The 25,641-nt window shown below is 32.1% G+C and overlaps 2 protein-coding genes across 6 annotated transcripts; one reads left to right on the top strand and one right to left on the bottom strand.

Moving 5' to 3' along the window:
* Positions 1-4,211: 4,211 nt before the first annotated feature.
* Positions 4,212-8,926, bottom strand: LOC149062771 (zinc finger MYM-type protein 1-like). 3 transcript variants are annotated; one of them, XM_089216674.1, is made up of 8 exons: positions 7,741-8,926; positions 7,409-7,486; positions 7,191-7,277; positions 6,970-7,056; positions 6,753-6,839; positions 6,537-6,623; positions 4,845-6,448; positions 4,212-4,731 (listed from the first exon to the last, which is right to left on the bottom strand). In XM_089216674.1, exons 1-8 carry the CDS (start codon positions 7,925-7,927, stop codon positions 4,462-4,464), a joined length of 2,487 nt encoding a protein of 828 aa, XP_089072800.1. In that variant the 5' UTR covers positions 7,928-8,926; the 3' UTR covers positions 4,212-4,461. The 3 variants fall into 3 exon arrangements, with proteins under 3 accessions (XP_089072800.1, XP_089072802.1, XP_089072801.1); XM_089216676.1 differs by lacking the exon at positions 7,191-7,277; XM_089216675.1 differs by lacking the exon at positions 7,409-7,486.
* Positions 8,927-16,002: 7,076 nt separating this feature from the next.
* Positions 16,003-20,717, top strand: LOC149062770 (zinc finger MYM-type protein 1-like). Of its 3 annotated transcripts, XM_089216693.1 has the most exons (8): positions 16,003-17,188; positions 17,443-17,520; positions 17,652-17,738; positions 17,873-17,959; positions 18,090-18,176; positions 18,306-18,392; positions 18,481-20,084; positions 20,198-20,717. In XM_089216693.1, exons 1-8 carry the CDS (start codon positions 17,002-17,004, stop codon positions 20,465-20,467), a joined length of 2,487 nt encoding a protein of 828 aa, XP_089072819.1. In that variant the 5' UTR covers positions 16,003-17,001; the 3' UTR covers positions 20,468-20,717. The 3 variants fall into 3 exon arrangements, with proteins under 3 accessions (XP_089072819.1, XP_089072820.1, XP_089072821.1); XM_089216694.1 differs by lacking the exon at positions 17,443-17,520; XM_089216695.1 differs by lacking the exon at positions 17,652-17,738.
* The last annotated feature ends 4,924 nt before the right edge of the window (positions 20,718-25,641 follow it).

Genomic DNA, 25,641 nt, shown 5'->3' with positions numbered 1-25,641 from the left:
ATATGAATTACAACACTTGTTTTATGAAGAACATAAACGATATGATTGGACGCGCAATCTTCAACCGTACGACTTACAGTTCGACAATAATTGCAGTATAAACGATGGAGAAATTGTCAATAAATTAAGGAATATATTGCAAATGGATCTCGAATGGTGATAAATCGCTCTGGTGGCCCAAGGACTGGTAGATTTCTATGTAATATATGTTTTGCATATAATAAACGATGACTTAACCTTTTGACGTGGCAATACGTGTACCCGAGGTGGGAAAAATTGCCCGTTAAGGGGTCGAGCGATCTATAAGAAGATATTATGAAGATTTGTACATCCCAGTGTCGGATTCAAATCATCAATATTTTAAAGATAACATGCTCCAGAAATCGCCAATTTCTAAAGACGACTACGCACTATCGGGAAACAGGTATTTGGATAATAGTTTCGTAAAAAACCTAAAAAATGTACAACGCGTGCTGTCAAAAGACAACGTCTAGGTTGAAAATTCGTAAAAAAACCGTTTACATAGTCGAACCGGGATTTATCTTATATTCAATTCTGAATAGTGTATATATTATAACGCATTTAATATTTACGCGATTGCACAGATTACCCGTCCGGTTCATACGTCGAAACACGTGTACGTTGCGTTGGTTGTGAAAAAAAACGAAAACTTCGTCATAAATTTTACCATTTACTGAATCGTCAAGATGAATACGTCGAATACCTAACTTACTATTTAAAAGAACACGATTGTGATGTTTTTAATATTGCGAAAAACAGTATTTTTGAATTGGAACTCGATTTGAGAAATGAATATTCGAATTTATACTATAATGACGGTCAATTGGACGATAATCACCGACGATGGAACGACGGATTGAAATCAAATAAAACAAACATATTCAGTAAACGGTTTTGGAAAGAGCAGATATTCGATTACAAGTTTCAAAAATTATCGACAAATGACGCGTATAACGTATGTTATAAATATGAATTACAACACTTGTTTTATGAAGAACATAAACGATATGATTGGACGCGCAATCTTCAACCGTACGACTTACAGTTCGACAATAATTGCAGTATAAACGATGGAGAAATTGTCAATAAATTAAGGAATATATTGCAAATGGATCTCGAATGGTGATAAATCGCTCTGGTGGCCCAAGGACTGGTAGATTTCTATGTAATATATGTTTTGCATATAATAAACGATGACTTAAACGTTTTGACGTGGCAATACGTGTACCCGAGGTGGGAAAAATTGCCCGTTAAGGGGTCGAGCGATCTATGAGAAGATATTATGAAGATTTGTACATCCCAGTGTCGGATTCAAATCATCAATATTTTAAAGATAACATGCTCAAGAAATCGCCAATTTCTAAAGACGTCTACGCACTATCGGGAAACAGGTATTTGGATAATAGTTTCGTAAAAAACCTAATAAATGTACAACGCGTGCTGTCAAAAGACAACGTTTAGGTTGAAAATTCGTAAAAAAACCGTTTACATAGTTGAACCGGGATTTATCTTATATTCAATTCTGAATAGTGTATATATTATAACGCATTTAATATTTACGCGATTGCACAGATTACCCGTCCGGTTCATACGTCGAAACACGTGTACGTTGCGTTGGTTGTGAAAAAAAAACGAAAACTTCGTCATAAATTTTACCATTTACTGAATCGTCAAGATGAATACGTCGAATACCTAACTTACTATTTAAAAGAACACGATTGTGATGTTTTTAATATTGCGAAAAACAGTATTTTTGAATTGGAACTCGATTTGAGAAATGAATATTCGAATTTATACTATAATGACGGTCAATTGGACGATAATCATCGACGATGGAACGACGGATTGAAATCAAATAAAACAAACATATTCAGTAAACGGTTTTGGAAAGAGCAGATATTCGATTACAAGTTTCAAAAATTATCGACAAATGACGCGTATAACGTATGTTATAAATATGAATTACAACACTTGTTTTATGAAGAACATAAACGATATGATTGGACGCGCAATCTTCAACCGTACGACTTACAGTTCGACAATAATTGCAGTATAAACGATGGAGAAATTGTCAATATATTAAGTAATATATTGCAAATGGATCTCGAATGGTGATAAATCGCTCTGGTGGCCCAAGGCCTGGTAGATTTGTATGTAATATATGTTTTGCATATAATAAACGATGACTTAACCTTTTGACGTGGCAATACGTGTACCCGAGGTGGGAAAAATTGCCCGTTAAGGGGTCGAGCGATCTATAAGAAGATATTATGAAGATTTGTACATCCCAGTGTCGGATTCAAATCATCAATATTTTAAAGATAACATGCTCCAGAAATCGCCAATTTCTAAAGACGACTACGCACTATCGGGAAACAGGTATTTGGATAATAGTTTCGTAAAAAACCTAAAAAATGTACAACGCGTGCTGTCAAAAGACAACGTTTAGGTTGAAAATTCGTAAAAAAACCGTTTACATAGTCGAACCGGGATTTATCTTATATTCAATTCTGAATAGTGTATATATTATAACGCATTTAATATTTACGCGATTGCACAGATTACCCGTCCGGTTCATACGTCGAAACACGTGTACGTTGCGTTGGTTGTGAAAAAAAAACGAAAACTTCGTCATAAATTTTACCATTTACTGAATCGTCAAGATGAATACGTCGAATACCTAACTTACTATTTAAAAGAACACGAATGTGATGTTTTTAATATTGCGAAAAACAATATTTTTGAATTGGAACTCGATTTGAGAAATGAATATTCGAATTTATACTATAATGACGGTCAATTGGACGATAATCACCGACGATGGAACGACGGATTGAAATCAAATAAAACAAACATATTCAGTAAACGGTTTTGGAAAGAGCAGATATTCGATTACAAGTTTCAAAAATTATCGACAAATGACGCGTATAACGTATGTTATAAATATGAATTACAACACTTGTTTTATGAAGAACATAAACGATATGATTGGACGCGCAATCTTCAACCGTACGACTTACAGTTCGACAATAATTGCAGTATAAACGATGGAGAAATTGTCAATAAATTAAGTAATATATTGCAAATGGATCTCGAATGGTGATAAATCGCTCTGGTGGCCCAAGGACTGGTAGATTTCTATGTAATATATGTTTTGCATATAATAAACGATGACTTAACCTTTTGACGTGGCAATACGTGTACCCGAGGTGGGAAAAATTGCCCGTTAAGGGGTCGAGCGATCTATAAGAAGATATTATGAAGATTTGTACATCCCAGTGTCGGATTCAAATCATCAATATTTTAAAGATAACATGCTCCAGAAATCGCCAATTTCTAAAGACGACTACGCACTATCGGAAAACAGGTATTTGGATAATAGTTTCGTAAAAAACCTAAAAAATGTACAACGCGTGATGTCAAAAGACAACGTTTAGGTTGAAAATTCGTATAAAAACCGTTTACATAGTCGAACCGGGATTTATCTTATATTCAATTCTGAATAGTGTATATATTATAACGCATTTAATATTTACGCGATTGCACAGATTACCCGTCCGGTTCATACGTCGAAACACGTGTACGTTGCGTTGGTTGTGAAAAAAAAACGAAAACTTCGTCATAAATTTTACCATTTACTGAATCGTCAAGATGAATACGTCGAATACCTAACTTACTATTTAAAAGAACACGATTGTGATGTTTTTAATATTGCGAAAAACAGTATTTTTGAATTGGAACTCGATTTGAGAAATGAATATTCGAATTTATACTATAATGACGGTCAATTGGACGATAATCACCGACGATGGAACGACGGATTGAAATCAAATAAAACAAACATATTCAGTAAACGGTTTTGGAAAGAGCAGATATTCGATTAAAAGTTTCAAAAATTATCGACAAATGACGCGTATAACGTATGTTATAAATATGAATTACAACACTTGTTTTATGAAGAACATAAACGATATGATTGGACGCGCAATCTTCAACCGTACGACTTACAGTTCGACAATAATTGCAGTATAAACGATGGAGAAATTGTCAATAAACAGTGGCGCCGAGTTCATTAAAAAAAGGTGGTTCAACTCTCCCCAAAGACCACCCACCCACCCACAAAACTAAACCACACAAAACCGCTCGCTTCGCTCGCGAATCACATACACTTTACTTATCAAACAACTGTATTTATGAAATTAAATGAATTTATCTAATTCAATAAACCTTACTGTTTAGTATTTACAAACATTTTGATACCATATTATTAGCATACATTTATAGGATGATAAATATATTTTACCTCTTAATTCTTATCAATCTATTATTTATTATATAAGTATAAACCTTAATAGGTACATAAATATGAAAACATTTAGAGATTTTTATTCATAAAATAAAAAATAAAAAATATACCGGTAGGTACCATAATACCAAACATTAGGTTAGATGTTTTGATAATACAGATGTAGTACTGGCAAACTCATCTACAACTTGATTATGATCTATATCAATATCAGATTCGCAAGAAATAATCATTAACTGCTCCAAGCGGTCCTGACTAATTGTTGTCCTCAATCGGTTTTTAACGATTTTTAATTTAGAGAACGTCCGCTCTGGTGTTGTGCTAGACACTGGTAGTGTACATGCGATTTGAAGAGCCATGTATAAGGTCGGGAAAATGCTCTGTAATCCGGAAGTATGACATACCTATAAATTACAATAATTTAGAGTTACTATATTATATAATTTATTTTTTGCTCTTATCCAGCAAAAATATTTAGGTCTAAATAGGGAATGTAAATAAATAAATTAGTAACAACCTTAAATACGTGAAGAAGTGTTCCCAAATTTTGGCTACTGTTTTTTTTTAGACCAACGGTATCTTCTTTTTCTTCTTCTTCATCGCTGCCTTCTAAATCTGAAGAACTTTCTTTATTATCACTAGTTGCAGAACTAGGATGTAAACATTGAGAACCTATCATAGCAGATTCAAAATAAGAAAATAATTTTGAAAATTCTAAGTATTCTTTTTTTAACTCGGTATGATTAATAAATTTGCTGTACAAATTACAAAATTTATTAAATGCATCATCTGGTAATGTGTTAGGGTCAGATTTTGTTTTTTTCAGAACTGAAACAGAAAATAAAGAAATATCTTTCAATAATTCTTGAGATTTTGAATGAAAGCGTTCTTCAATACAAGTAATTGCTGAATCTATTGCAATTAAGTATGTTTTAACTTTATAGTGGAATTTAGGATCAATAAATGTATGGTCTTCAGTTGTTTCACCAGACAATAACTTTTTCTTTCTACTACGCTGTATTGGTAATGAAGTAAATGTAAATTCCGATGTATTCATAAATTGTGTTGCTTCATTGCACAAGTCGTTATATGCATCATCAGATCTCAAGCGTTTGATGCTGCTCGAGACTGCTTGAAGACTATTTACTGCACCTAGCAAATCAATATCTTGACTTTGAAAAATTTTTGTTACTGGGTCTAAAATATTGAATAGATTTTTATAACAGATTGCTGTCAAAACAAATCTTTCTGATAAAAAAAAATCTATTAAACCCGTAGCTTTAGATCTGGCTTTGAAGTCTGCATTTTCAGTTATTTTGATCTGTTCTAATGTATTAATAACTATGTCGTATGTTAATAATACTGTATTCAGTGCTGATGAGTATGACATCCAACGAGTGGTTTCTACTCTTTTAAGTCTATGCACTCTTGCTTTAGGATTTTTTTCTTTTTGCATATTTTCATATATCGCTACCCGCTTTTTACTTGTTGAAATCAGTGCATACAACTGCTCCAGATTCCCAAATGTATCAACTGCATTAGCTGAACAGCTTGACATTTGAACAACAACCAAACTAAGTCTATGTGCATAGCACCATGTATAAATCGCTGCTGGGTTTATTTCTCTGATTAAAGCTTGTAGTCCTTCATATTCACCCCGCATATTGCTGGCTCCATCATATGATTGACCAACAAGCAGCAATTTCCAATCCAAATCATTTTCTTTGCATATATCTTGGAATACGGAAAATAATTTTTGACCGGTGGTAGTAGATGTTTCTTTAAGTCCTAATAAACGTTCTCGTATAACTGGAGAATGTTCAACTATACAAACATAACGAATTATAAATGCCAGTTGTTCTCTTCTAGAGCTGTCAAACGTGGTATCAATTGAAACACTAAAAAAATTGTTAAGATCTAACTCTTTTTTTATAGACTTTTTTATACATTTTGAAACAGAATTTATCAATTGATTTTGTCTCTGCCATGAGATGAAGTTAATTTGATTTCTTCCATGTATTTGAAGACGGTCCATATAAACAGCCAAGCTAGGAGAAAATTTAGATAAATTCTTTACCAAAGTAAACAACTTTGGATCATATGATAAAATGTTTGGCCGTTCTGTAATAGGGTAATACATTAAAAAAATAGATATTTAAAGTTGTTTTGTTACAATTAAAATAATATTAATATAAACATTTGTACCTACCAGTTTCATTTAAACAACTCGACTTAGACATAATCTGTTCTACTGGCTCATTACAATTAACACTGGAACTTGGATCATCAGTGAATACTATAATACATATAAACAAAATAAACTTATTATTTTTTAAAAAATCTAGTATTACTTATTTAATTTTCTATAATTGTTATTCGTTTGTATTTATCAAAGAAACAGTATTGAATAATTGTTTGTACCTACCAGTTTCATTTAAACAACTCGACTTAGACATAATCTGTTCTACTGACTCATTACAATTAACACTGGAACTTGGACCATCAGTGAATACTATAATACATTTAAACAAAATAAACTTATTATTTTTAAAAAAATCTAGTATTACTTATTTAATTTTCTATAATTGTTATTCGTTTGTATTTATCAAAGAAACAGTATTAATTTAAATATTTGTACCTACCAGTTTCATTTAAACAACTGGAGTTGGATATAATCTGTTCTACTGGCTCATTACAATTAACACTGGAACTTGGATCATCAGTGAATACTATAATACATTTAAACAAAATAAACTTATTATTTTTTAAAAAATCTAGTTACTTTTTTCATTTTCAATAATTGTTATTTGTTTATATATATTAAGGATTAAGGAAACAGTATTGAATAAATGTTTGTACCTACCAGTTTCTTTTAAAGAACTCGACTTAGACATAATCTGTTCTACTGACTCATTACAATTAACACTGGAACTTGGACCATCAGTGAATACTATAATACATTTAAACAAAATAAACTTATTATTTTTAAAAAAATCTAGTATTACTTATTTAATTTTCAATAATTGTTATTCGTTTGTATTTATCAAAGAAACAGTATTAAATATACATGTTTGTACCTACCATTTTCTTTTAAAGAGCTCGAGTCAGACATTATCTGTTCAACTGGCTCATCACAATTTACACTGGAACTTGGATCACCTGGTAATAATATAACATATTTAAACAAAATAAACTTATTATTTTTAAAAAAATCTTGTATTACTTATTTAATTTTTAATTATTGTTATTTGTTTGTATAAATATATTAAGGATTAAGGAAACAGTATTGAATAATTTTTTGTATCTACCAGTTTCTTTTAAAGAATTTGAGTTATTTTATATTATAGATTTATATTATAAATTGGTTTAAATTCAAAAACTATGTATCCAAGTTAAACTTAGTAGGTACTTACCAATAGAATAAGAATAATTTGTTCCTGTATTCACTTGAACTGTAATCGGTGTAGGAAAAAATGAAGATATTGAACGAGAAGAAATTTTGGTTTTTCGTACTTTACAGTTGTCTAAATGTCTTTTCCAGTTAGTGATATTTAGCTGCTCTCGTTTTTTTCCACAAACGCACATACACTTTTCCGACATATTAAGTTTTTTATATAAACAAGAAGTTATAAAAGTAAATTATGAATATAAAATATTGTAATGTAGTATCTATATAGAAGGTAGTCGCTACTAAGGTAGAGCAATATTCAAAAATGTATAAATAAAATCAAACTTTTAAATTCAAGTAGGAAAAAATGTATCATTAATTTGTAAATAGGTACAACACTTCACATTTCACAGTACACAAATAAAAATAACTAATAAGGACATCAGTAATTACCAACTGGCAACTGCACAAAATATGAACAAATAACAATGTTCAATATACACTGTAATCCGTGTTGGTATAAATTTTCGATTTATGATTAGTCGTAGGTCGTAAGCCGTAGCCCGCATATTGATACGAATACGGAATAACCACAATAATAATATTATTATTAGGTATGCATTTATCAGTTTTATCGCAGTCTAAAAATATCTTGTCATTTTTATATTATTGCGTCGTCGTCGTCTCATGTCATATACAATAATATTGTATACGCCATATTATACATTTATACGGTATACTGTATAGTACTATAGTGTATACCTACGTGCTAATAACATGGTGGTGCGACTGGACGGTGTTATTGGATTTAAAGATAATTTAAGATTTTTGCCCGATTTCGATTTTTGACCAACGATAGTCAATAAATAATCCCACAATACCTACATAATGTTCAATCAAACTATGAAGTATTCAGTATTGAATTATCAGACTATATAGACTAATAGAGTCCATGAATCATGAGTCAATATTTTGGCCACATACTTTAATATTTTATCCATAACTATCCATACGCTAACGTAAGTGTTATAATAATAATATAATAATGCAATACCTTATACCTACCTAGGTTACAGGTAAACAGGTAATATGTTGTAACTGGTAACTGCTTAACGCTTAAGTAGTTAAGTGCCTAGTACCTACTTAAATACTTTATACTTAGTATAGTAAAAGAATTAACTATCTTGGTTCAATATTTTTACTTACCTACCCAAGACCCACACAACCCACCCACCCACCCACCCACCCATAATTTTAGGTGGTTCAAATGCACCACCTTAAGTGCGTACTCGGCGCCACTGTCAATAAATTAAGTAATATATTGCAAATGGATCTCGAATGGTGATAAATCGCTCTGGTGGACCAAGGACTGGTAGATTTGTATGTAATATATGTTTTGCAATATAATAAACGATGACTTAACCTTTTGACGTGGCAATACGTGTACCGAGGTGGGAAAAATTGCCCGTTAAGGGGTCGAGCGATCTATAAGAAGATATTATGAAGATTTGTACATCCCAGTGTCGGATTCAAATCATCAATATTTTAAAGATAACATGCTCCAGAAATCGCCAATTTCTAAAGACGACTACGCACTATCGGGAAACAGGTATTTGGATAATAGTTTCGTAAAAAACCTAAAAAATGTACAACGCGTGCTGTCAAAAGACAACGTTTAGGTTGAAAATTCGTAAAAAAACCGTTTACATAGTCGAACCGGTATTTATCTTATATTCAATTCTGAATAGTGTATATATTATAACGCATTTAATATTTACGCGATTGCACAGATTACCCGTCCGGTTCATACGTCGAAACACGTGTACGTTGCGTTGGTTGTGAAAAAAAAACGAAAACTTCGTCATAAATTTTACCATTTACTGAATCGTCAAGATGAATACGTCGAATACCTAACTTACTATTTAAAAGAACACGAATGTGATGTTTTTAATATTGCGAAAAACAGTATTTTTGAATTGGAACTCGATTTGAGAAATGAATATTCGAATTTATACTATAATGACGGTCAATTGGACGATAATCACCGACGATGGAACGACGGATTGAAATCAAATAAAACAAACATATTCAGTAAACGGTTTTGGAAAGAGCAGATATTCGATTACAAGTTTCAAAAATTATCGACAAATGACGCGTATAACGTATGTTATAAATATGAATTACAACACTTGTTTTATGAAGAACATAAACGATATGATTGGACGCGCAATCTTCAATCGTACGACTAACAGTTCGACAATAATTGCAGTATATACGATGGAGAAATTGTCAATAAATTAAGTAATATATTGCAAATGGATCTCGAATGGTGATAAATCGCTCTGGTGGCCCAAGGACTGGTAGATTTGTATGTAATATATGTTTTGCATATAATAAACGATGACTTAACCTTTTGACGTGGCAATACGTGTACCCGAGGTGGGAAAAATTGCCCGTTAAGGGGTCGAGCGATCTATAAGAAGATATTATGAAGATTTGTACATCCCAGTGTCAGATTCAAATCATCAATATTTTAAAGATAACATGCTCCAGAAATCGCCAATTTCTAAAGACGACTACGCACTATTGGGAAACAGGTATTTGGATAATAGTTTCGTAAAAAACCTAAAAAATGTACAACGCGTGCTGTCAAAAGACAACGTTTAGGTTGAAAATTCGTAAAAAAACCGTTTACATAGTCGAACCGGGATTTATCTTATATTCAATTCTGAATAGTGTATATATTATAACGCATTTAATATTTACGCGATTGCACAGATTACCCGTCCGGTTCATACGTCGAAACACGTGAACGTTGCGTTGGTTGTGAAAAAAAACGAAAACTTCGTCATAAATTTTACCATTTACTGAATCGTCAAGATGAATACGTCGAATACCTAACTTACTATTTAAAAGAACACGAATGTGATGTTTTTAATATTGCGAAAAACAGTATTTTTGAATTGGAACTCGATTTGAGAAATGAATATTCGAATTTATACTATAATGACGGTCAATTGGACGATAATCACCGACGATGGAACGACGGATTGAAATCAAATAAAACAAACATATTCAGTAAACGGTTTTGGAAAGAGCAGATATTCGATTACAAGTTTCAAAAATTATCGACAAATGACGCGTATAACGTATGTTATAAATATGAATTACAACACTTGTTTTATGAAGAACATAAACGATATGATTGGACGCGCAATCTTCAACCGTACGACTTACAGTTCGACAATAATTGCAGTATAAACGATGGAGAAATTGTCAATAAATTAAGGAATATATTGCAAATGGATCTCGAATGGTGATAAATCGCTCTGGTGGCCCAAGGACTGGTAGATTTCTATGTAATATATGTTTTGCATATAATAAACGATGACTTAAACGTTTTGACGTGGCAATACGTGTACCCGAGGTGGGAAAAATTGCCCGTTAAGGGGTCGAGCGATCTATAAGAAGATATTATGAAGATTTGTACATCCCAGTGTCGGATTCAAATCATCAATATTTTAAAGATAACATGCTCCAGAAATCGCCAATTTCTAAAGACGACTACGCACTATCGGGAAACAGGTATTTGGATAATAGTTTCGTAAAAAACCTAAAAAATGTACAACGCGTGCTGTCAAAAGACAACGTTTAGGTTGAAAATTCGTAAAAAAACCGTTTACATAGTCGAACCGGTATTTATCTTATATTCAATTCTGAATAGTGTATATATTATAACGCATTTAATATTTACGCGATTGCACAGATTACCCGTCCGGTTCATACGTCGAAACACGTGTACGTTGCGTTGGTTGTGAAAAAAAAACGAAAACTTCGTCATAAATTTTACCATTTACTGAATCGTCAAGATGAATACGTCGAATACCTAACTTACTATTTAAAAGAACACGATTGTGATGTTTTGAATATTGCGAAAAACAGTATTTTTGAATTGGAACTCGATTTGAGAAATGAATATTCGAATTTATACTATAATGACGGTCAATTGGACGATAATCACCGACGATGGAACGACGGATTGAAATCAAATAAAACAAACATATTCAGTAAACGGTTTTGGAAAGAGCAGATATTCGATTAAAAGTTTCAAAAATTATCGACAAATGACGCGTATAACGTATGTTATAAATATGAATTACAACACTTGTTTTATGAAGAACATAAACGATATGATTGGACGCGCAATCTTCAACCGTACGACTTACAGTTCGACAATAATTGCAGTATAAACGATGGAGAAATTGTCAATAAATTAAGTAATATATTGCAAATGGATCTCGAATGGTGATAAATCGCTCTGGTGGCCCAAGGACTGGTAGATTTCTATGTAATATATGTTTTGCATATAGGTAATAAACGATGACTTAACCTTTTGACGTGGCAATACGTGTACCCGAGGTGGGAAAAATTGCCCGTTAAGGGGTCGAGCGATCTATAAGAAGATATTATGAAGATTTGTACATCCCAGTGTCGGATTCAAATCATCAATATTTTAAAGATAACATGCTCCAGAAATCGCCAATTTCTAAAGACGACTACGCACTATCGGGAAACAGGTATTTGGATAATAGTTTCGTAAAAAACCTAAAAAATGTACAACGCGTGCTGTCAAAAGACAACGTTTAGGTTGAAAATTCGTAAAAAAACCGTTTACATAGTCGAACCGGGATTTATCTTATATTCAATTCTGAATAGTGTATATATTATAACGCATTTAATATTTACGCGATTGCACAGATTACCCGTCCGGTTCATACGTCGAAACACGTGTACGTTGCGTTGGTTGTGAAAAAAAAACGAAAACTTCGTCATAAATTTTACCATTTACTGAATCGTCAATATGAATACGTTGAATACCTAACTTACTATTTAATAGAACACGATTGTGATGTTTTTAATATTGCGAAAAACAGTATTTTTGAATTGGAACTCGATTTGAGAAATGAATATTCGAATTTATACTATAATGACGGTCAATTGGACGATAATCATCGACGATGGAACGACGGATTGAAATCAAATAAAACAAACATATTCAGTAAACGGTTTTGGAAAGAGCAGATATTCGATTACAAGTTTCAAAAATTATCGACAAATGACGCGTATAACGTATGTTATAAATATGAATTACAACACTTGTTTTATGAAGAACATAAACGATATGATTGGACGCGCAATCTTCAACCGTACGACTTACAGTTCGACAATAATTGCAGTATAAACGATGGAGAAATTGTCAATAAATTAAGGAATATATTGCAAATGGATCTCGAATGGTGATAAATCGCTCTGGTGGCCCAAGGACTGGTAGATTTCTATGTAATATATGTTTTGCATATAATAAACGATGACTTAAACGTTTTGACGTGGCAATACGTGTACCCGAGGTGGGAAAAATTGCCCGTTAAGGGGTCGAGAGATCTATAAGAAGATATTATGAAGATTTGTACATCCCAGTGTCGGATTCAAATCATCAATATTTTAAAGATAACACGCTCCAGAAATCGCCAATTTCTAAAGACGACTACGCACTATCGGAAAACAGGTATTTGGATAATAGTTTCGTAAAAAACCTAATAAATGTACAACGCGTGCCGTCAAAAGACAACGTTTAGGTTGAAAATTCGTAAAAAAACCGTTTACATAGTCGAACCGGTATTTATCTTATATTCAATTCTGAATAGTGTATATATTATAACGCATTTAATATTTACGCGATTGCACAGATTACCCGTCCGGTTCATACGTCGAAACACGTGTACGTTGCGTTGGTTGTGAAAAAAAAACGAAAACTTCGTCATAAATTTTACCATTTACTGAATCGTCAAGATGAATACGTCGAATACCTAACTTACTATTTAAAAGAACACGATTGTGATGTTTTGAATATTGCGAAAAACAGTATTTTTGAATTGGAACTCGATTTGAGAAATGAATATTCGAATTTATACTATAATGACGGTCAATTGGACGATAATCACCGACGATGGAACGACGGATTGAAATCAAATAAAACAAACATATTCAGTAAACGGTTTTGGAAAGAGCAGATATTCGATTACAAGTTTCAAAAATTATCGACAAATGACGCGTATAACGTATGTTATAAATATGAATTACAACACTTGTTTTATGAAGAACATAAACGATATGATTGGACGCGCAATCTTCAATCGTACGACTAACAGTTCGACAATAATTGCAGTATATACGATGGAGAAATTGTCAATAAATTAAGTAATATATTGCAAATGGATCTCGAATGGTGATAAATCGCTCTGGTGGCCCAAGGACTGGTAGATTTGTATGTAATATATGTTTTGCATATAATAAACGATGACTTAACCTTTTGACGTGGCAATACGTGTACCCGAGGTGGGAAAAGTTGCCCGTTAAGGGGTCGAGCGATCTATAAGAAGATATTATGAAGATTTGTACATCCCAGTGTCAGATTCAAATCATCAATATTTTAAAGATAACATGCTCCAGAAATCGCCAATTTCTAAAGACGACTACGCACTATTGGGAAACAGGTATTTGGATAATAGTTTCGTAAAAAACCTAAAAAATGTACAACGCGTGCTGTCAAAAGACAACGTTTAGGTTGAAAATTCGTAAAAAAACCGTTTACATAGTCGAACCGGGATTTATCTTATATTCAATTCTGAATAGTGTATATATTATAACGCATTTAATATTTACGCGATTGCACAGATTACCCGTCCGGTTCATACGTCGAAACACGTGTACGTTGCGTTGGTTGTGAAAAAAAACGAAAACTTCGTCATAAATTTTACCATTTACTGAATCGTCAAGATGAATACGTCGAATACCTAACTTACTATTTAAAAGAACACGAATGTGATGTTTTTAATATTGCGAAAAACAGTATTTTTGAATTGGAACTCGATTTGAGAAATGAATATTCGAATTTATACTATAATGACGGTCAATTGGACGATAATCACCGACGATGGAACGACGGATTGAAATCAAATAAAACAAACATATTCAGTAAACGGTTTTGGAAAGAGCAGATATTCGATTACAAGTTTCAAAAATTATCGACAAATGACGCGTATAACGTATGTTATAAATATGAATTACAACACTTGTTTTATGAAGAACATAAACGATATGATTGGACGCGCAATCTTCAACCGTACGACTTACAGTTCGACAATAATTGCAGTATAAACGATGGAGAAATTGTCAATAAATTAAGGAATATATTGCAAATGGATCTCGAATGGTGATAAATCGCTCTGGTGGCCCAAGGACTGGTAGATTTCTATGTAATATATGTTTTGCATATAATAAACGATGACTTAAACGTTTTGACGTGGCAATACGTGTACCCGAGGTGGGAAAAATTGCCCGTTAAGGGGTCGAGCGATCTATAAGAAGATATTATGAAGATTTGTACATCCCAGTGTCGGATTCAAATCATCAATATTTTAAAGATAACATGCTCCAGAAATCGCCAATTTCTAAAGACGACTACGCACTATCGGGAAACAGGTATTTGGATAATAGTTTCGTAAAAAACCTAAAAAATGTACAACGCGTGCTGTCAAAAGACAACGTTTAGGTTGAAAATTCGTAAAAAAACCGTTTACATAGTCGAACCGGTATTTATCTTATATTCAATTCTGAATAGTGTATATATTATAACGCATTTAATATTTACGCGATTGCACAGATTACCCGTCCGGTTCATACGTCGAAACACGTGTACGTTGCGTTGGTTGTGAAAAAAAAACGAAAACTTCGTCATAAATTTTACCATTTACTGAATCGTCAAGATGAATACGTCGAATACCTAACTTACTATTTAAAAGAACACGATTGTGATGTTTTGAATATTGCGAAAAACAGTATTTTTGAATTGGAACTCGATTTGAGAAATGAATATTCGAATTTATACTATAATGACGGTCAATTGGACGATAATCACCGACGATGGAACGACGGATTGAAATCAAATAAAACAAACATATTCAGTAAACGGTTTTGGAAAGAGCAGATATTCGATTAAAAGTTTCAAAAATTATCGACAAATGACGCGTATAACGTATGTTATAAATATGAATTACAACACTTGTTTTATGAAGAACATAAACGATATGATTGGACGCGCAATCTTCAACCGTACGACTTACAGTTCGACAATAATCAGTGGCGCCGAGTACGCACTTAAGGTGGTGCATTTGAACCACCTAAAATTATGGGTGGGTGGGTGGGTGGGTGGGTTGTGTGGGTCTTGGGTAGGTAAGTAAAAATATTGAACCAAGATAGTTAATTCTTTTACTATACTAAGTATAAAGTATTTAAGTAGGTACTAGGCACTTAACTACTTAAGCGTTAAGCAGTTACCAGTTACAACATATTACCTGTTTACCTGTAACCTAGGTAGGTATAAGGTATTGCATTATTATATTATTATTATAACACTTACGTTAGCGTATGGATAGTTATGGATAAAATATTAAAGTATGTGGCCAAAATATTGACTCATGATTCATGGACTCTATTAGTCTATATAGTCTGATAATTCAATACTGAATACTTCATAGTTTGATTGAACATTATGTAGGTATTGTGGGATTATTTATTGACTATCGTTGGTCAAAAATCGAAATCGGGCAAAAATCTTAAATTATCTTTAAATCCAATAACACCGTCCAGTCGCACCACCATGTTATTAGCACGTAGGTATACACTATAGTACTATACAGTATACCGTATAAATGTATAATATGGCGTATACAATATTATTGTATATGACATGAGACGACGACGACGCAATAATATAAAAATGACAAGATATTTTTAGACTGCGATAAAACTGATAAATGCATACCTAATAATAATATTATTATTGTGGTTATTCCGTATTCGTATCAATATGCGGGCTACGGCTTACGACCTACGACTAATCATAAATCGAAAATTTATACCAACACGGATTACAGTGTATATTGAACATTGTTATTTGTTCATATTTTGTGCAGTTGCCAGTTGGTAATTACTGATGTCCTTATTAGTTATTTTTATTTGTGTACTGTGAAATGTGAAGTGTTGTACCTATTTACAAATTAATGATACATTTTTTCCTACTTGAATTTAAAAGTTTGATTTTATTTATACATTTTTGAATATTGCTCTACCTTAGTAGCGACTACCTTCTATATAGATACTACATTACAATATTTTATATTCATAATTTACTTTTATAACTTCTTGTTTATATAAAAAACTTAATATGTCGGAAAAGTGTATGTGCGTTTGTGGAAAAAAACGAGAGCAGCTAAATATCACTAACTGGAAAAGACATTTAGACAACTGTAAAGTACGAAAAACCAAAATTTCTTCTCGTTCAATATCTTCATTTTTTCCTACACCGATTACAGTTCAAGTGAATACAGGAACAAATTATTCTTATTCTATTGGTAAGTACCTACTAAGTTTAACTTGGATACATAGTTTTTGAATTTAAACCAATTTATAATATAAATCTATAATATAAAATAACTCAAATTCTTTAAAAGAAACTGGTAGATACAAAAAATTATTCAATACTGTTTCCTTAATCCTTAATATATTTATACAAACAAATAACAATAATTAAAAATTAAATAAGTAATACAAGATTTTTTTAAAAATAATAAGTTTATTTTGTTTAAATATGTTATATTATTACCAGGTGATCCAAGTTCCAGTGTAAATTGTGATGAGCCAGTTGAACAGATAATGTCTGACTCGAGCTCTTTAAAAGAAAATGGTAGGTACAAACATGTATATTTAATACTGTTTCTTTGATAAATACAAACGAATAACAATTATTGAAAATTAAATAAGTAATACTAGATTTTTTTAAAAATAATAAGTTTATTTTGTTTAAATGTATTATAGTATTCACTGATGGTCCAAGTTCCAGTGTTAATTGTAATGAGTCAGTAGAACAGATTATGTCTAAGTCGAGTTCTTTAAAAGAAACTGGTAGGTACAAACATTTATTCAATACTGTTTCCTTAATCCTTAATATATATAAACAAATAACAATTATTGAAAATGAAAAAAGTAACTAGATTTTTTAAAAAATAATAAGTTTATTTTGTTTAAATGTATTATAGTATTCACTGATGATCCAAGTTCCAGTGTTAATTGTAATGAGCCAGTAGAACAGATTATATCCAACTCCAGTTGTTTAAATGAAACTGGTAGGTACAAATATTTAAATTAATACTGTTTCTTTGATAAATACAAACGAATAACAATTATAGAAAATTAAATAAGTAATACTAGATTTTTTTAAAAATAATAAGTTTATTTTGTTTAAATGTATTATAGTATTCACTGATGGTCCAAGTTCCAGTGTTAATTGTAATGAGTCAGTAGAACAGATTATGTCTAAGTCGAGTTGTTTAAATGAAACTGGTAGGTACAAACAATTATTCAATACTGTTTCTTTGATAAATACAAACGAATAACAATTATAGAAAATTAAATAAGTAATACTAGATTTTTTAAAAAATAATAAGTTTATTTTGTTTATATGTATTATAGTATTCACTGATGATCCAAGTTCCAGTGTTAATTGTAATGAGCCAGTAGAACAGATTATGTCTAAGTCGAGTTGTTTAAATGAAACTGGTAGGTACAAATGTTTATATTAATATTATTTTAATTGTAACAAAACAACTTTAAATATCTATTTTTTTAATGTATTACCCTATTACAGAACGGCCAAACATTTTATCATATGATCCAAAGTTGTTTACTTTGGTAAAGAATTTATCTAAATTTTCTCCTAGCTTGGCTGTTTATATGGACCGTCTTCAAATACATGGAAGAAATCAAATTAACTTCATCTCATGGCAGAGACAAAATCAATTGATAAATTCTGTTTCAAAATGTATAAAAAAGTCTATAAAAAAAGAGTTAGATCTTAACAATTTTTTTAGTGTTTCAATTGATACCACGTTTGACAGCTCTAGAAGAGAACAACTGGCATTTATAATTCGTTATGTTTGTATAGTTGAACATTCTCCAGTTATACGAGAACGTTTATTAGGACTTAAAGAAACATCTACTACCACCGGTCAAAAATTATTTTCCGTATTCCAAGATATATGCAAAGAAAATGATTTGGATTGGAAATTGCTGCTTGTTGGTCAATCATATGATGGAGCCAGCAATATGCGGGGTGAATATGAAGGACTACAAGCTTTAATCAGAGAAATAAACCCAGCAGCGATTTATACATGGTGCTATGCACATAGACTTAGTTTGGTTGTTGTTCAAATGTCAAGCTGTTCAGCTAATGCAGTTGATACATTTGGGAATCTGGAGCAGTTGTATGCACTGATTTCAACAAGTAAAAAGCGGGTAGCGATATATGAAAATATGCAAAAAGAAAAAAATCCTAAAGCAAGAGTGCATAGACTTAAAAGAGTAGAAACCACTCGTTGGATGTCATACTCATCAGCACTGAATACAGTATTATTAACATACGACATAGTTATTAATACATTAGAACAGATCAAAATAACTGAAAATGCAGACTTCAAAGCCAGATCTAAAGCTACGGGTTTAATAGATTTTTTTTTATCAGAAAGATTTGTTTTGACAGCAATCTGTTATAAAAATCTATTCAATATTTTAGACCCAGTAACAAAAATTTTTCAAAGTCAAGATATTGATTTGCTAGGTGCAGTAAATAGTCTTCAAGCAGTCTCGAGCAGCATCAAACGCTTGAGATCTGATGATGCATATAACGACTTGTGCAATGAAGCAACACAATTTATGAATACATCGGAATTTACATTTACTTCATTACCAATACAGCGTAGTAGAAAGAAAAAGTTATTGTCTGGTGAAACAACTGAAGACCATACATTTATTGATCCTAAATTCCACTATAAAGTTAAAACATACTTAATTGCAATAGATTCAGCAATTACTTGTATTGAAGAACGCTTTCATTCAAAATCTCAAGAATTATTGAAAGATATTTCTTTATTTTCTGTTTCAGTTCTGAAAAAAACAAAATCTGACCCTAACACATTACCAGATGATGCATTTAATAAATTTTGTAATTTGTACAGCAAATTTATTAATCATACCGAGTTAAAAAAAGAATACTTAGAATTTTCAAAATTATTTTCTTATTTTGAATCTGCTATGATAGGTTCTCAATGTTTACATCCTAGTTCTGCAACTAGTGATAATAAAGAAAGTTCTTCAGATTTAGAAGGCAGCGATGAAGAAGAAGAAAAAGAAGATACCGTTGGTCTAAAAAAAAACAGTAGCCAAAATTTGGGAACACTTCTTCACGTATTTAAGGTTGTTACTAATTTATTTATTTACATTCCCTATTTAGACCTAAATATTTTTGCTGGATAAGAGCAAAAAATAAATTATATAATATAGTAACTCTAAATTATTGTAATTTATAGGTATGTCATACTTCCGGATTACAGAGCATTTTCCCGACCTTATACATGGCTCTTCAAATCGCATGTACACTACCAGTGTCTAGCACAACACCAGAGCGGACGTTCTCTAAATTAAAAATCGTTAAAAACCGATTGAGGACAACAATTAGTCAGGACCGCTTGGAGCAGTTAATGATTATTTCTTGCGAATCTGATATTGATATAGATCATAATCAAGTTGTAGATGAGTTTGCCAGTACTACATCTGTATTATCAAAACATCTAACCTAATGTTTGGTATTATGGTACCTACCGGTATATTTTTTATTTTTTATTTTATGAATAAAAATCTCTAAATGTTTTCATATTTATGTACCTATTAAGGTTTATACTTATATAATAAATAATAGATTGATAAGAATTAAGAGGTAAAATATATTTATCATCCTATAAATGTATGCTAATAATATGGTATCAAAATGTTTGTAAATACTAAACAGTAAGGTTTATTGAATTAGATAAATTCATTTAATTTCATAAATACAGTTGTTTGATAAGTAAAGTGTATGTGATTCGCGAGCGAAGCGAGCGGTTTTGTGTGGTTTAGTTTTGTGGGTGGGTGGGTGGTCTTTGGGGAGAGTTGAACCACCTTTTTTTAATGAACTCGGCGCCACTGACAATAATTGCAGTATAAACGATGGAGAAATTGTCAATAAATTAAGTAATATATTGCAAATGGATCTCGAATGGTGATAAATCGCTCTGGTGGCCCAAGGACTGGTAGATTTCTATGTAATATATGTTTTGCATATAGGTAATAAACGATGACTTAACCTTTTGACGTGGCAATACGTGTACCCGAGGTGGGAAAAATTGCCCGTTAAGGGGTCGAGCGATCTATAAGAAGATATTATGAAGATTTGTACATCCCAGTGTCGGATTCAAATCATCAATATTTTAAAGATAACATGCTCCAGAAATCGCCAATTTCTAAAGACGACTACGCACTATCGGGAAACAGGTATTTGGATAATAGTTTCGTAAAAAACCTAAAAAATGTACAACGCGTGCTGTCAAAAGACAACGTTTAGGTTGAAAATTCGTAAAAAAACCGTTTACATAGTCGAACCGGGATTTATCTTATATTCAATTCTGAATAGTGTATATATTATAACGCATTTAATATTTACGCGATTGCACAGATTACCCGTCCGGTTCATACGTCGAAACACGTGTACGTTGCGTTGGTTGTGAAAAAAAAACGAAAACTTCGTCATAAATTTTACCATTTACTGAATCGTCAATATGAATACGTTGAATACCTAACTTACTATTTAATAGAACACGATTGTGATGTTTTTAATATTGCGAAAAACAGTATTTTTGAATTGGAACTCGATTTGAGAAATGAATATTCGAATTTATACTATAATGACGGTCAATTGGACGATAATCATCGACGATGGAACGACGGATTGAAATCAAATAAAACAAACATATTCAGTAAACGGTTTTGGAAAGAGCAGATATTCGATTACAAGTTTCAAAAATTATCGACAAATGACGCGTATAACGTATGTTATAAATATGAATTACAACACTTGTTTTATGAAGAACATAAACGATATGATTGGACGCGCAATCTTCAACCGTACGACTTACAGTTCGACAATAATTGCAGTATAAACGATGGAGAAATTGTCAATAAATTAAGGAATATATTGCAAATGGATCTCGAATGGTGATAAATCGCTCTGGTGGCCCAAGGACTGGTAGATTTCTATGTAATATATGTTTTGCATATAATAAACGATGACTTAAACGTTTTGACGTGGCAATACGTGTACCCGAGGTGGGAAAAATTGCCCGTTAAGGGGTCGAGAGATCTATAAGAAGATATTATGAAGATTTGTACATCCCAGTGTCGGATTCAAATCATCAATATTTTAAAGATAACACGCTCCAGAAATCGCCAATTTCTAAAGACGACTACGCACTATCGGAAAACAGGTATTTGGATAATAGTTTCGTAAAAAACCTAATAAATGTACAACGCGTGCCGTCAAAAGACAACGTTTAGGTTGAAAATTCGTAAAAAAACCGTTTACATAGTCGAACCGGTATTTATCTTATATTCAATTCTGAATAGTGTATATATTATAACGCATTTAATATTTACGCGATTGCACAGATTACCCGTCCGGTTCATACGTCGAAACACGTGTACGTTGCGTTGGTTGTGAAAAAAAAACGAAAACTTCGTCATAAATTTTACCATTTACTGAATCGTCAAGATGAATACGTCGAATACCTAACTTACTATTTAAAAGAACACGATTGTGATGTTTTGAATATTGCGAAAAACAGTATTTTTGAATTGGAACTCGATTTGAGAAATGAATATTCGAATTTATACTATAATGACGGTCAATTGGACGATAATCACCGACGATGGAACGACGGATTGAAATCAAATAAAACAAACATATTCAGTAAACGGTTTTGGAAAGAGCAGATATTCGATTAAAAGTTTCAAAAATTATCGACAAATGACGCGTATAACGTATGTTATAAATATGAATTACAACACTTGTTTTATGAAGAACATAAACGATATGATTGGACGCGCAATCTTCAACCGTACGACTAACAGTTCGACAATAATTGCAGTATATACGATGGAGAAATTGTCAATAAATTAAGTAATATATTGCAAATGGATCTCGAATGGTGATAAATCGCTCTGGTGGCCCAAGGACTGGTAGATTTGTATGTAATATATGTTTTGCATATAATAAACGATGACTTAAACGTTTTGACGTGGCAATACGTGTACCCGAGGTGGGAAAAATTGCCCGTTAAGGGGTCGAGCGATCTATAAGAAGATATTATGAAGATTTGTACATCCCAGTGTCGGATTCAAATCATCAATATTTTAAAGATAACATGCTCAAGAAATCGCCAATTTCTAAAGACGTCTACGCACTATCGGGAAACAGGTATTTGGATAATAGTTTCGTAAAAAACCTAATAAATGTACAACGCGTGCTGTCAAAAGACAACGTTTAGGTTGAAAATTCGTAAAAAAACCGTTTACATAATCGAACCGGGATTTATCTTATATTCAATTCTGAATAGTGTATATATTATAACGCATTTAATATTTACGCGATTGCACAGATTACCCGTCCGGTTCATACGTCGAAACACGTTACGTTGCGTTGGTTGTGAAAAAAAAACGAAAACTTCGTCATAAATTTTACCATTTACTGAATCGTCAATATGAATACGTTGAATACCTAACTTACTATTTAATAGAACACGATTGTGATGTTTTTAATATTGCGAAAAACAGTATTTTTGAATTGGAACTCGATTTGAGAAATGAATATTCGAATTTATACTATAATGACGGTCAATTGGACGATAATCATCGACGATGGAACGACGGATTGAAATCAAATAAAACAAACATATTCAGTAAACGGTTTTGGAAAGAGCAGATATTCGATTACAAGTTTCAAAAATTATCGACAAATGACGCGTATAACGTATGTTATAAATATGAATTACAACACTTGTTTTATGAAGAACATAAACGATAGGATTGGACGCGCAATCTTCAACCGTACGACTTACAGTTCGACAATAATTGCAGTATAAACGATGGAGAAATTGTCAATAAATTAAGGAATATATTGCAAATGGATCTCGAATGGTGATAAATCGCTCTGGTGGCCCAAGGACTGGTAGATTTCTATGTAATATATGTTTTGCATATAATAAACGATGACTTAAACGTTTTGACGTGGCAATACGTGTACCCGAGGTGGGAAAAATTGCCCGTTAAGGGGTCGAGAGATCTATAAGAAGATATTATGAAGATTTGTACATCCCAGTGTCGGATTCAAATCATCAATATTTTAAGGATAACATGCTCAAGAAATCGCCAATTTCTAAAGACGTCTACGCACTATCGGGAAACAGGTATTTGGATAATAGTTTCGTAAAAAACCTAATAAATGTACAACGCGTGCCGTCAAAAGACAACGTTTAGGTTGAAAATTCGTAAAAAAACCGTTTACATAGTCGAACCGGGATTTATCTTATATTCAATTCTGAATAGTGTATATATTATAACGCATTTAATATTTACGCGATTGCACAGATTACCCGTCCGGTTCATACGTCGAAACACGTGTACGTTGCGTTGGTTGTGAAAAAAAAACGAAAACTTCGTCATAAATTTTACCATTTACTGAATCGTCAAGATGAATACGTCGAATACCTAACTTACTATTTAAAAGAACATGATTGTGATGTTTTTAATATTGCGAAAAACAGTATTTTTGAATTAGAACTCGATTTGAGAAATGAATATTCGAATTTATACTATAATGACGGTCAATTGGACGATAATCACCGACGATGGAACGACGGATTGAAATCAAATAAAACAAACATATTCAGTAAACGGTTTTGGAAAGAGCAGATATTCGATTAAAAGTTTCAAAAATTATCGACAAATGACGCGTATAACGTATGTTATAAATATGAACTACAACACTTGTTTTATGAAGAACATAAACGATATGATTGGACGCGCAATCTTCAACCGTACGACTTACAGTTCGACAATAATTGCAGTATAAACGATGGAGAAATTGTCAATAAATTAAGTAATATATTGCAAATGGATCTCGAATGGTGATAAATCGCTCTGGTGGCCCAAGGACTGGTAGATTTGTATGTAATATATGTTTTGCATATAATAAACGATGACTTAACCTTTTGACGTGGCAATACGTGTACCCGAGGTGGGAAAAATTGCCCGTTAAGGGGTCGAGCGATCTATAAGAAGATATTATGAAGATTTGTACATCCCAGTGTCGGATTCAAATCATCAATATTTTAAAGATAACATGCTCCAGAAATCGCCAATTTCTAAAGACGACTACGCACTATCGGGAAACAGGTATTTGGATAATAGTTTCGTAAAAAACCTAAAAAATGTACAACGCGTGCTGTCAAAAGACAACGTTTAGGTTGAAAATTCGTAAAAAAACCGTTTACATAGTCGAACCGGGATTTATCTTATATTCAATTCTGAATAGTGTATATATTATAACGCATTTAATATTCATATTATGATATGATATTAATATACTATTTTTTCTGATGACCGGTTCAAATGTGTATACGGTGTATGATTTAGTTTAGTGAAAGGATTAATTTACGTATTTCTTCGAGTAATAAGTGTATCATCGGAAACCCGCCTCTCAGAGCGGTATTCATTTGTTTATGTGTAAAAAAAAAATAGTGTTCGGATTGTAGAAGGATCTCGTGTTTTGTGCACATGCGCACACTCGCTTGTGTGTGTTTGTTCGACCCTTATATAATATACAATGTAGGTATAGAAATTTATAGTATATCACTATTTACGAGTAATGCGTGTTTAAAATGAT

This window comes from Diuraphis noxia, unplaced genomic scaffold (genome assembly GCF_037042655.1).
Source record: "Diuraphis noxia isolate RWA-SAM2 unplaced genomic scaffold, SU_Dnox_SAM2 contig0001, whole genome shotgun sequence".
In the NCBI taxonomy this organism is placed as follows: domain Eukaryota; kingdom Metazoa; phylum Arthropoda; class Insecta; order Hemiptera; family Aphididae; genus Diuraphis; species Diuraphis noxia.
This window is presented reverse-complemented; position numbering and strand designations above follow the sequence as displayed.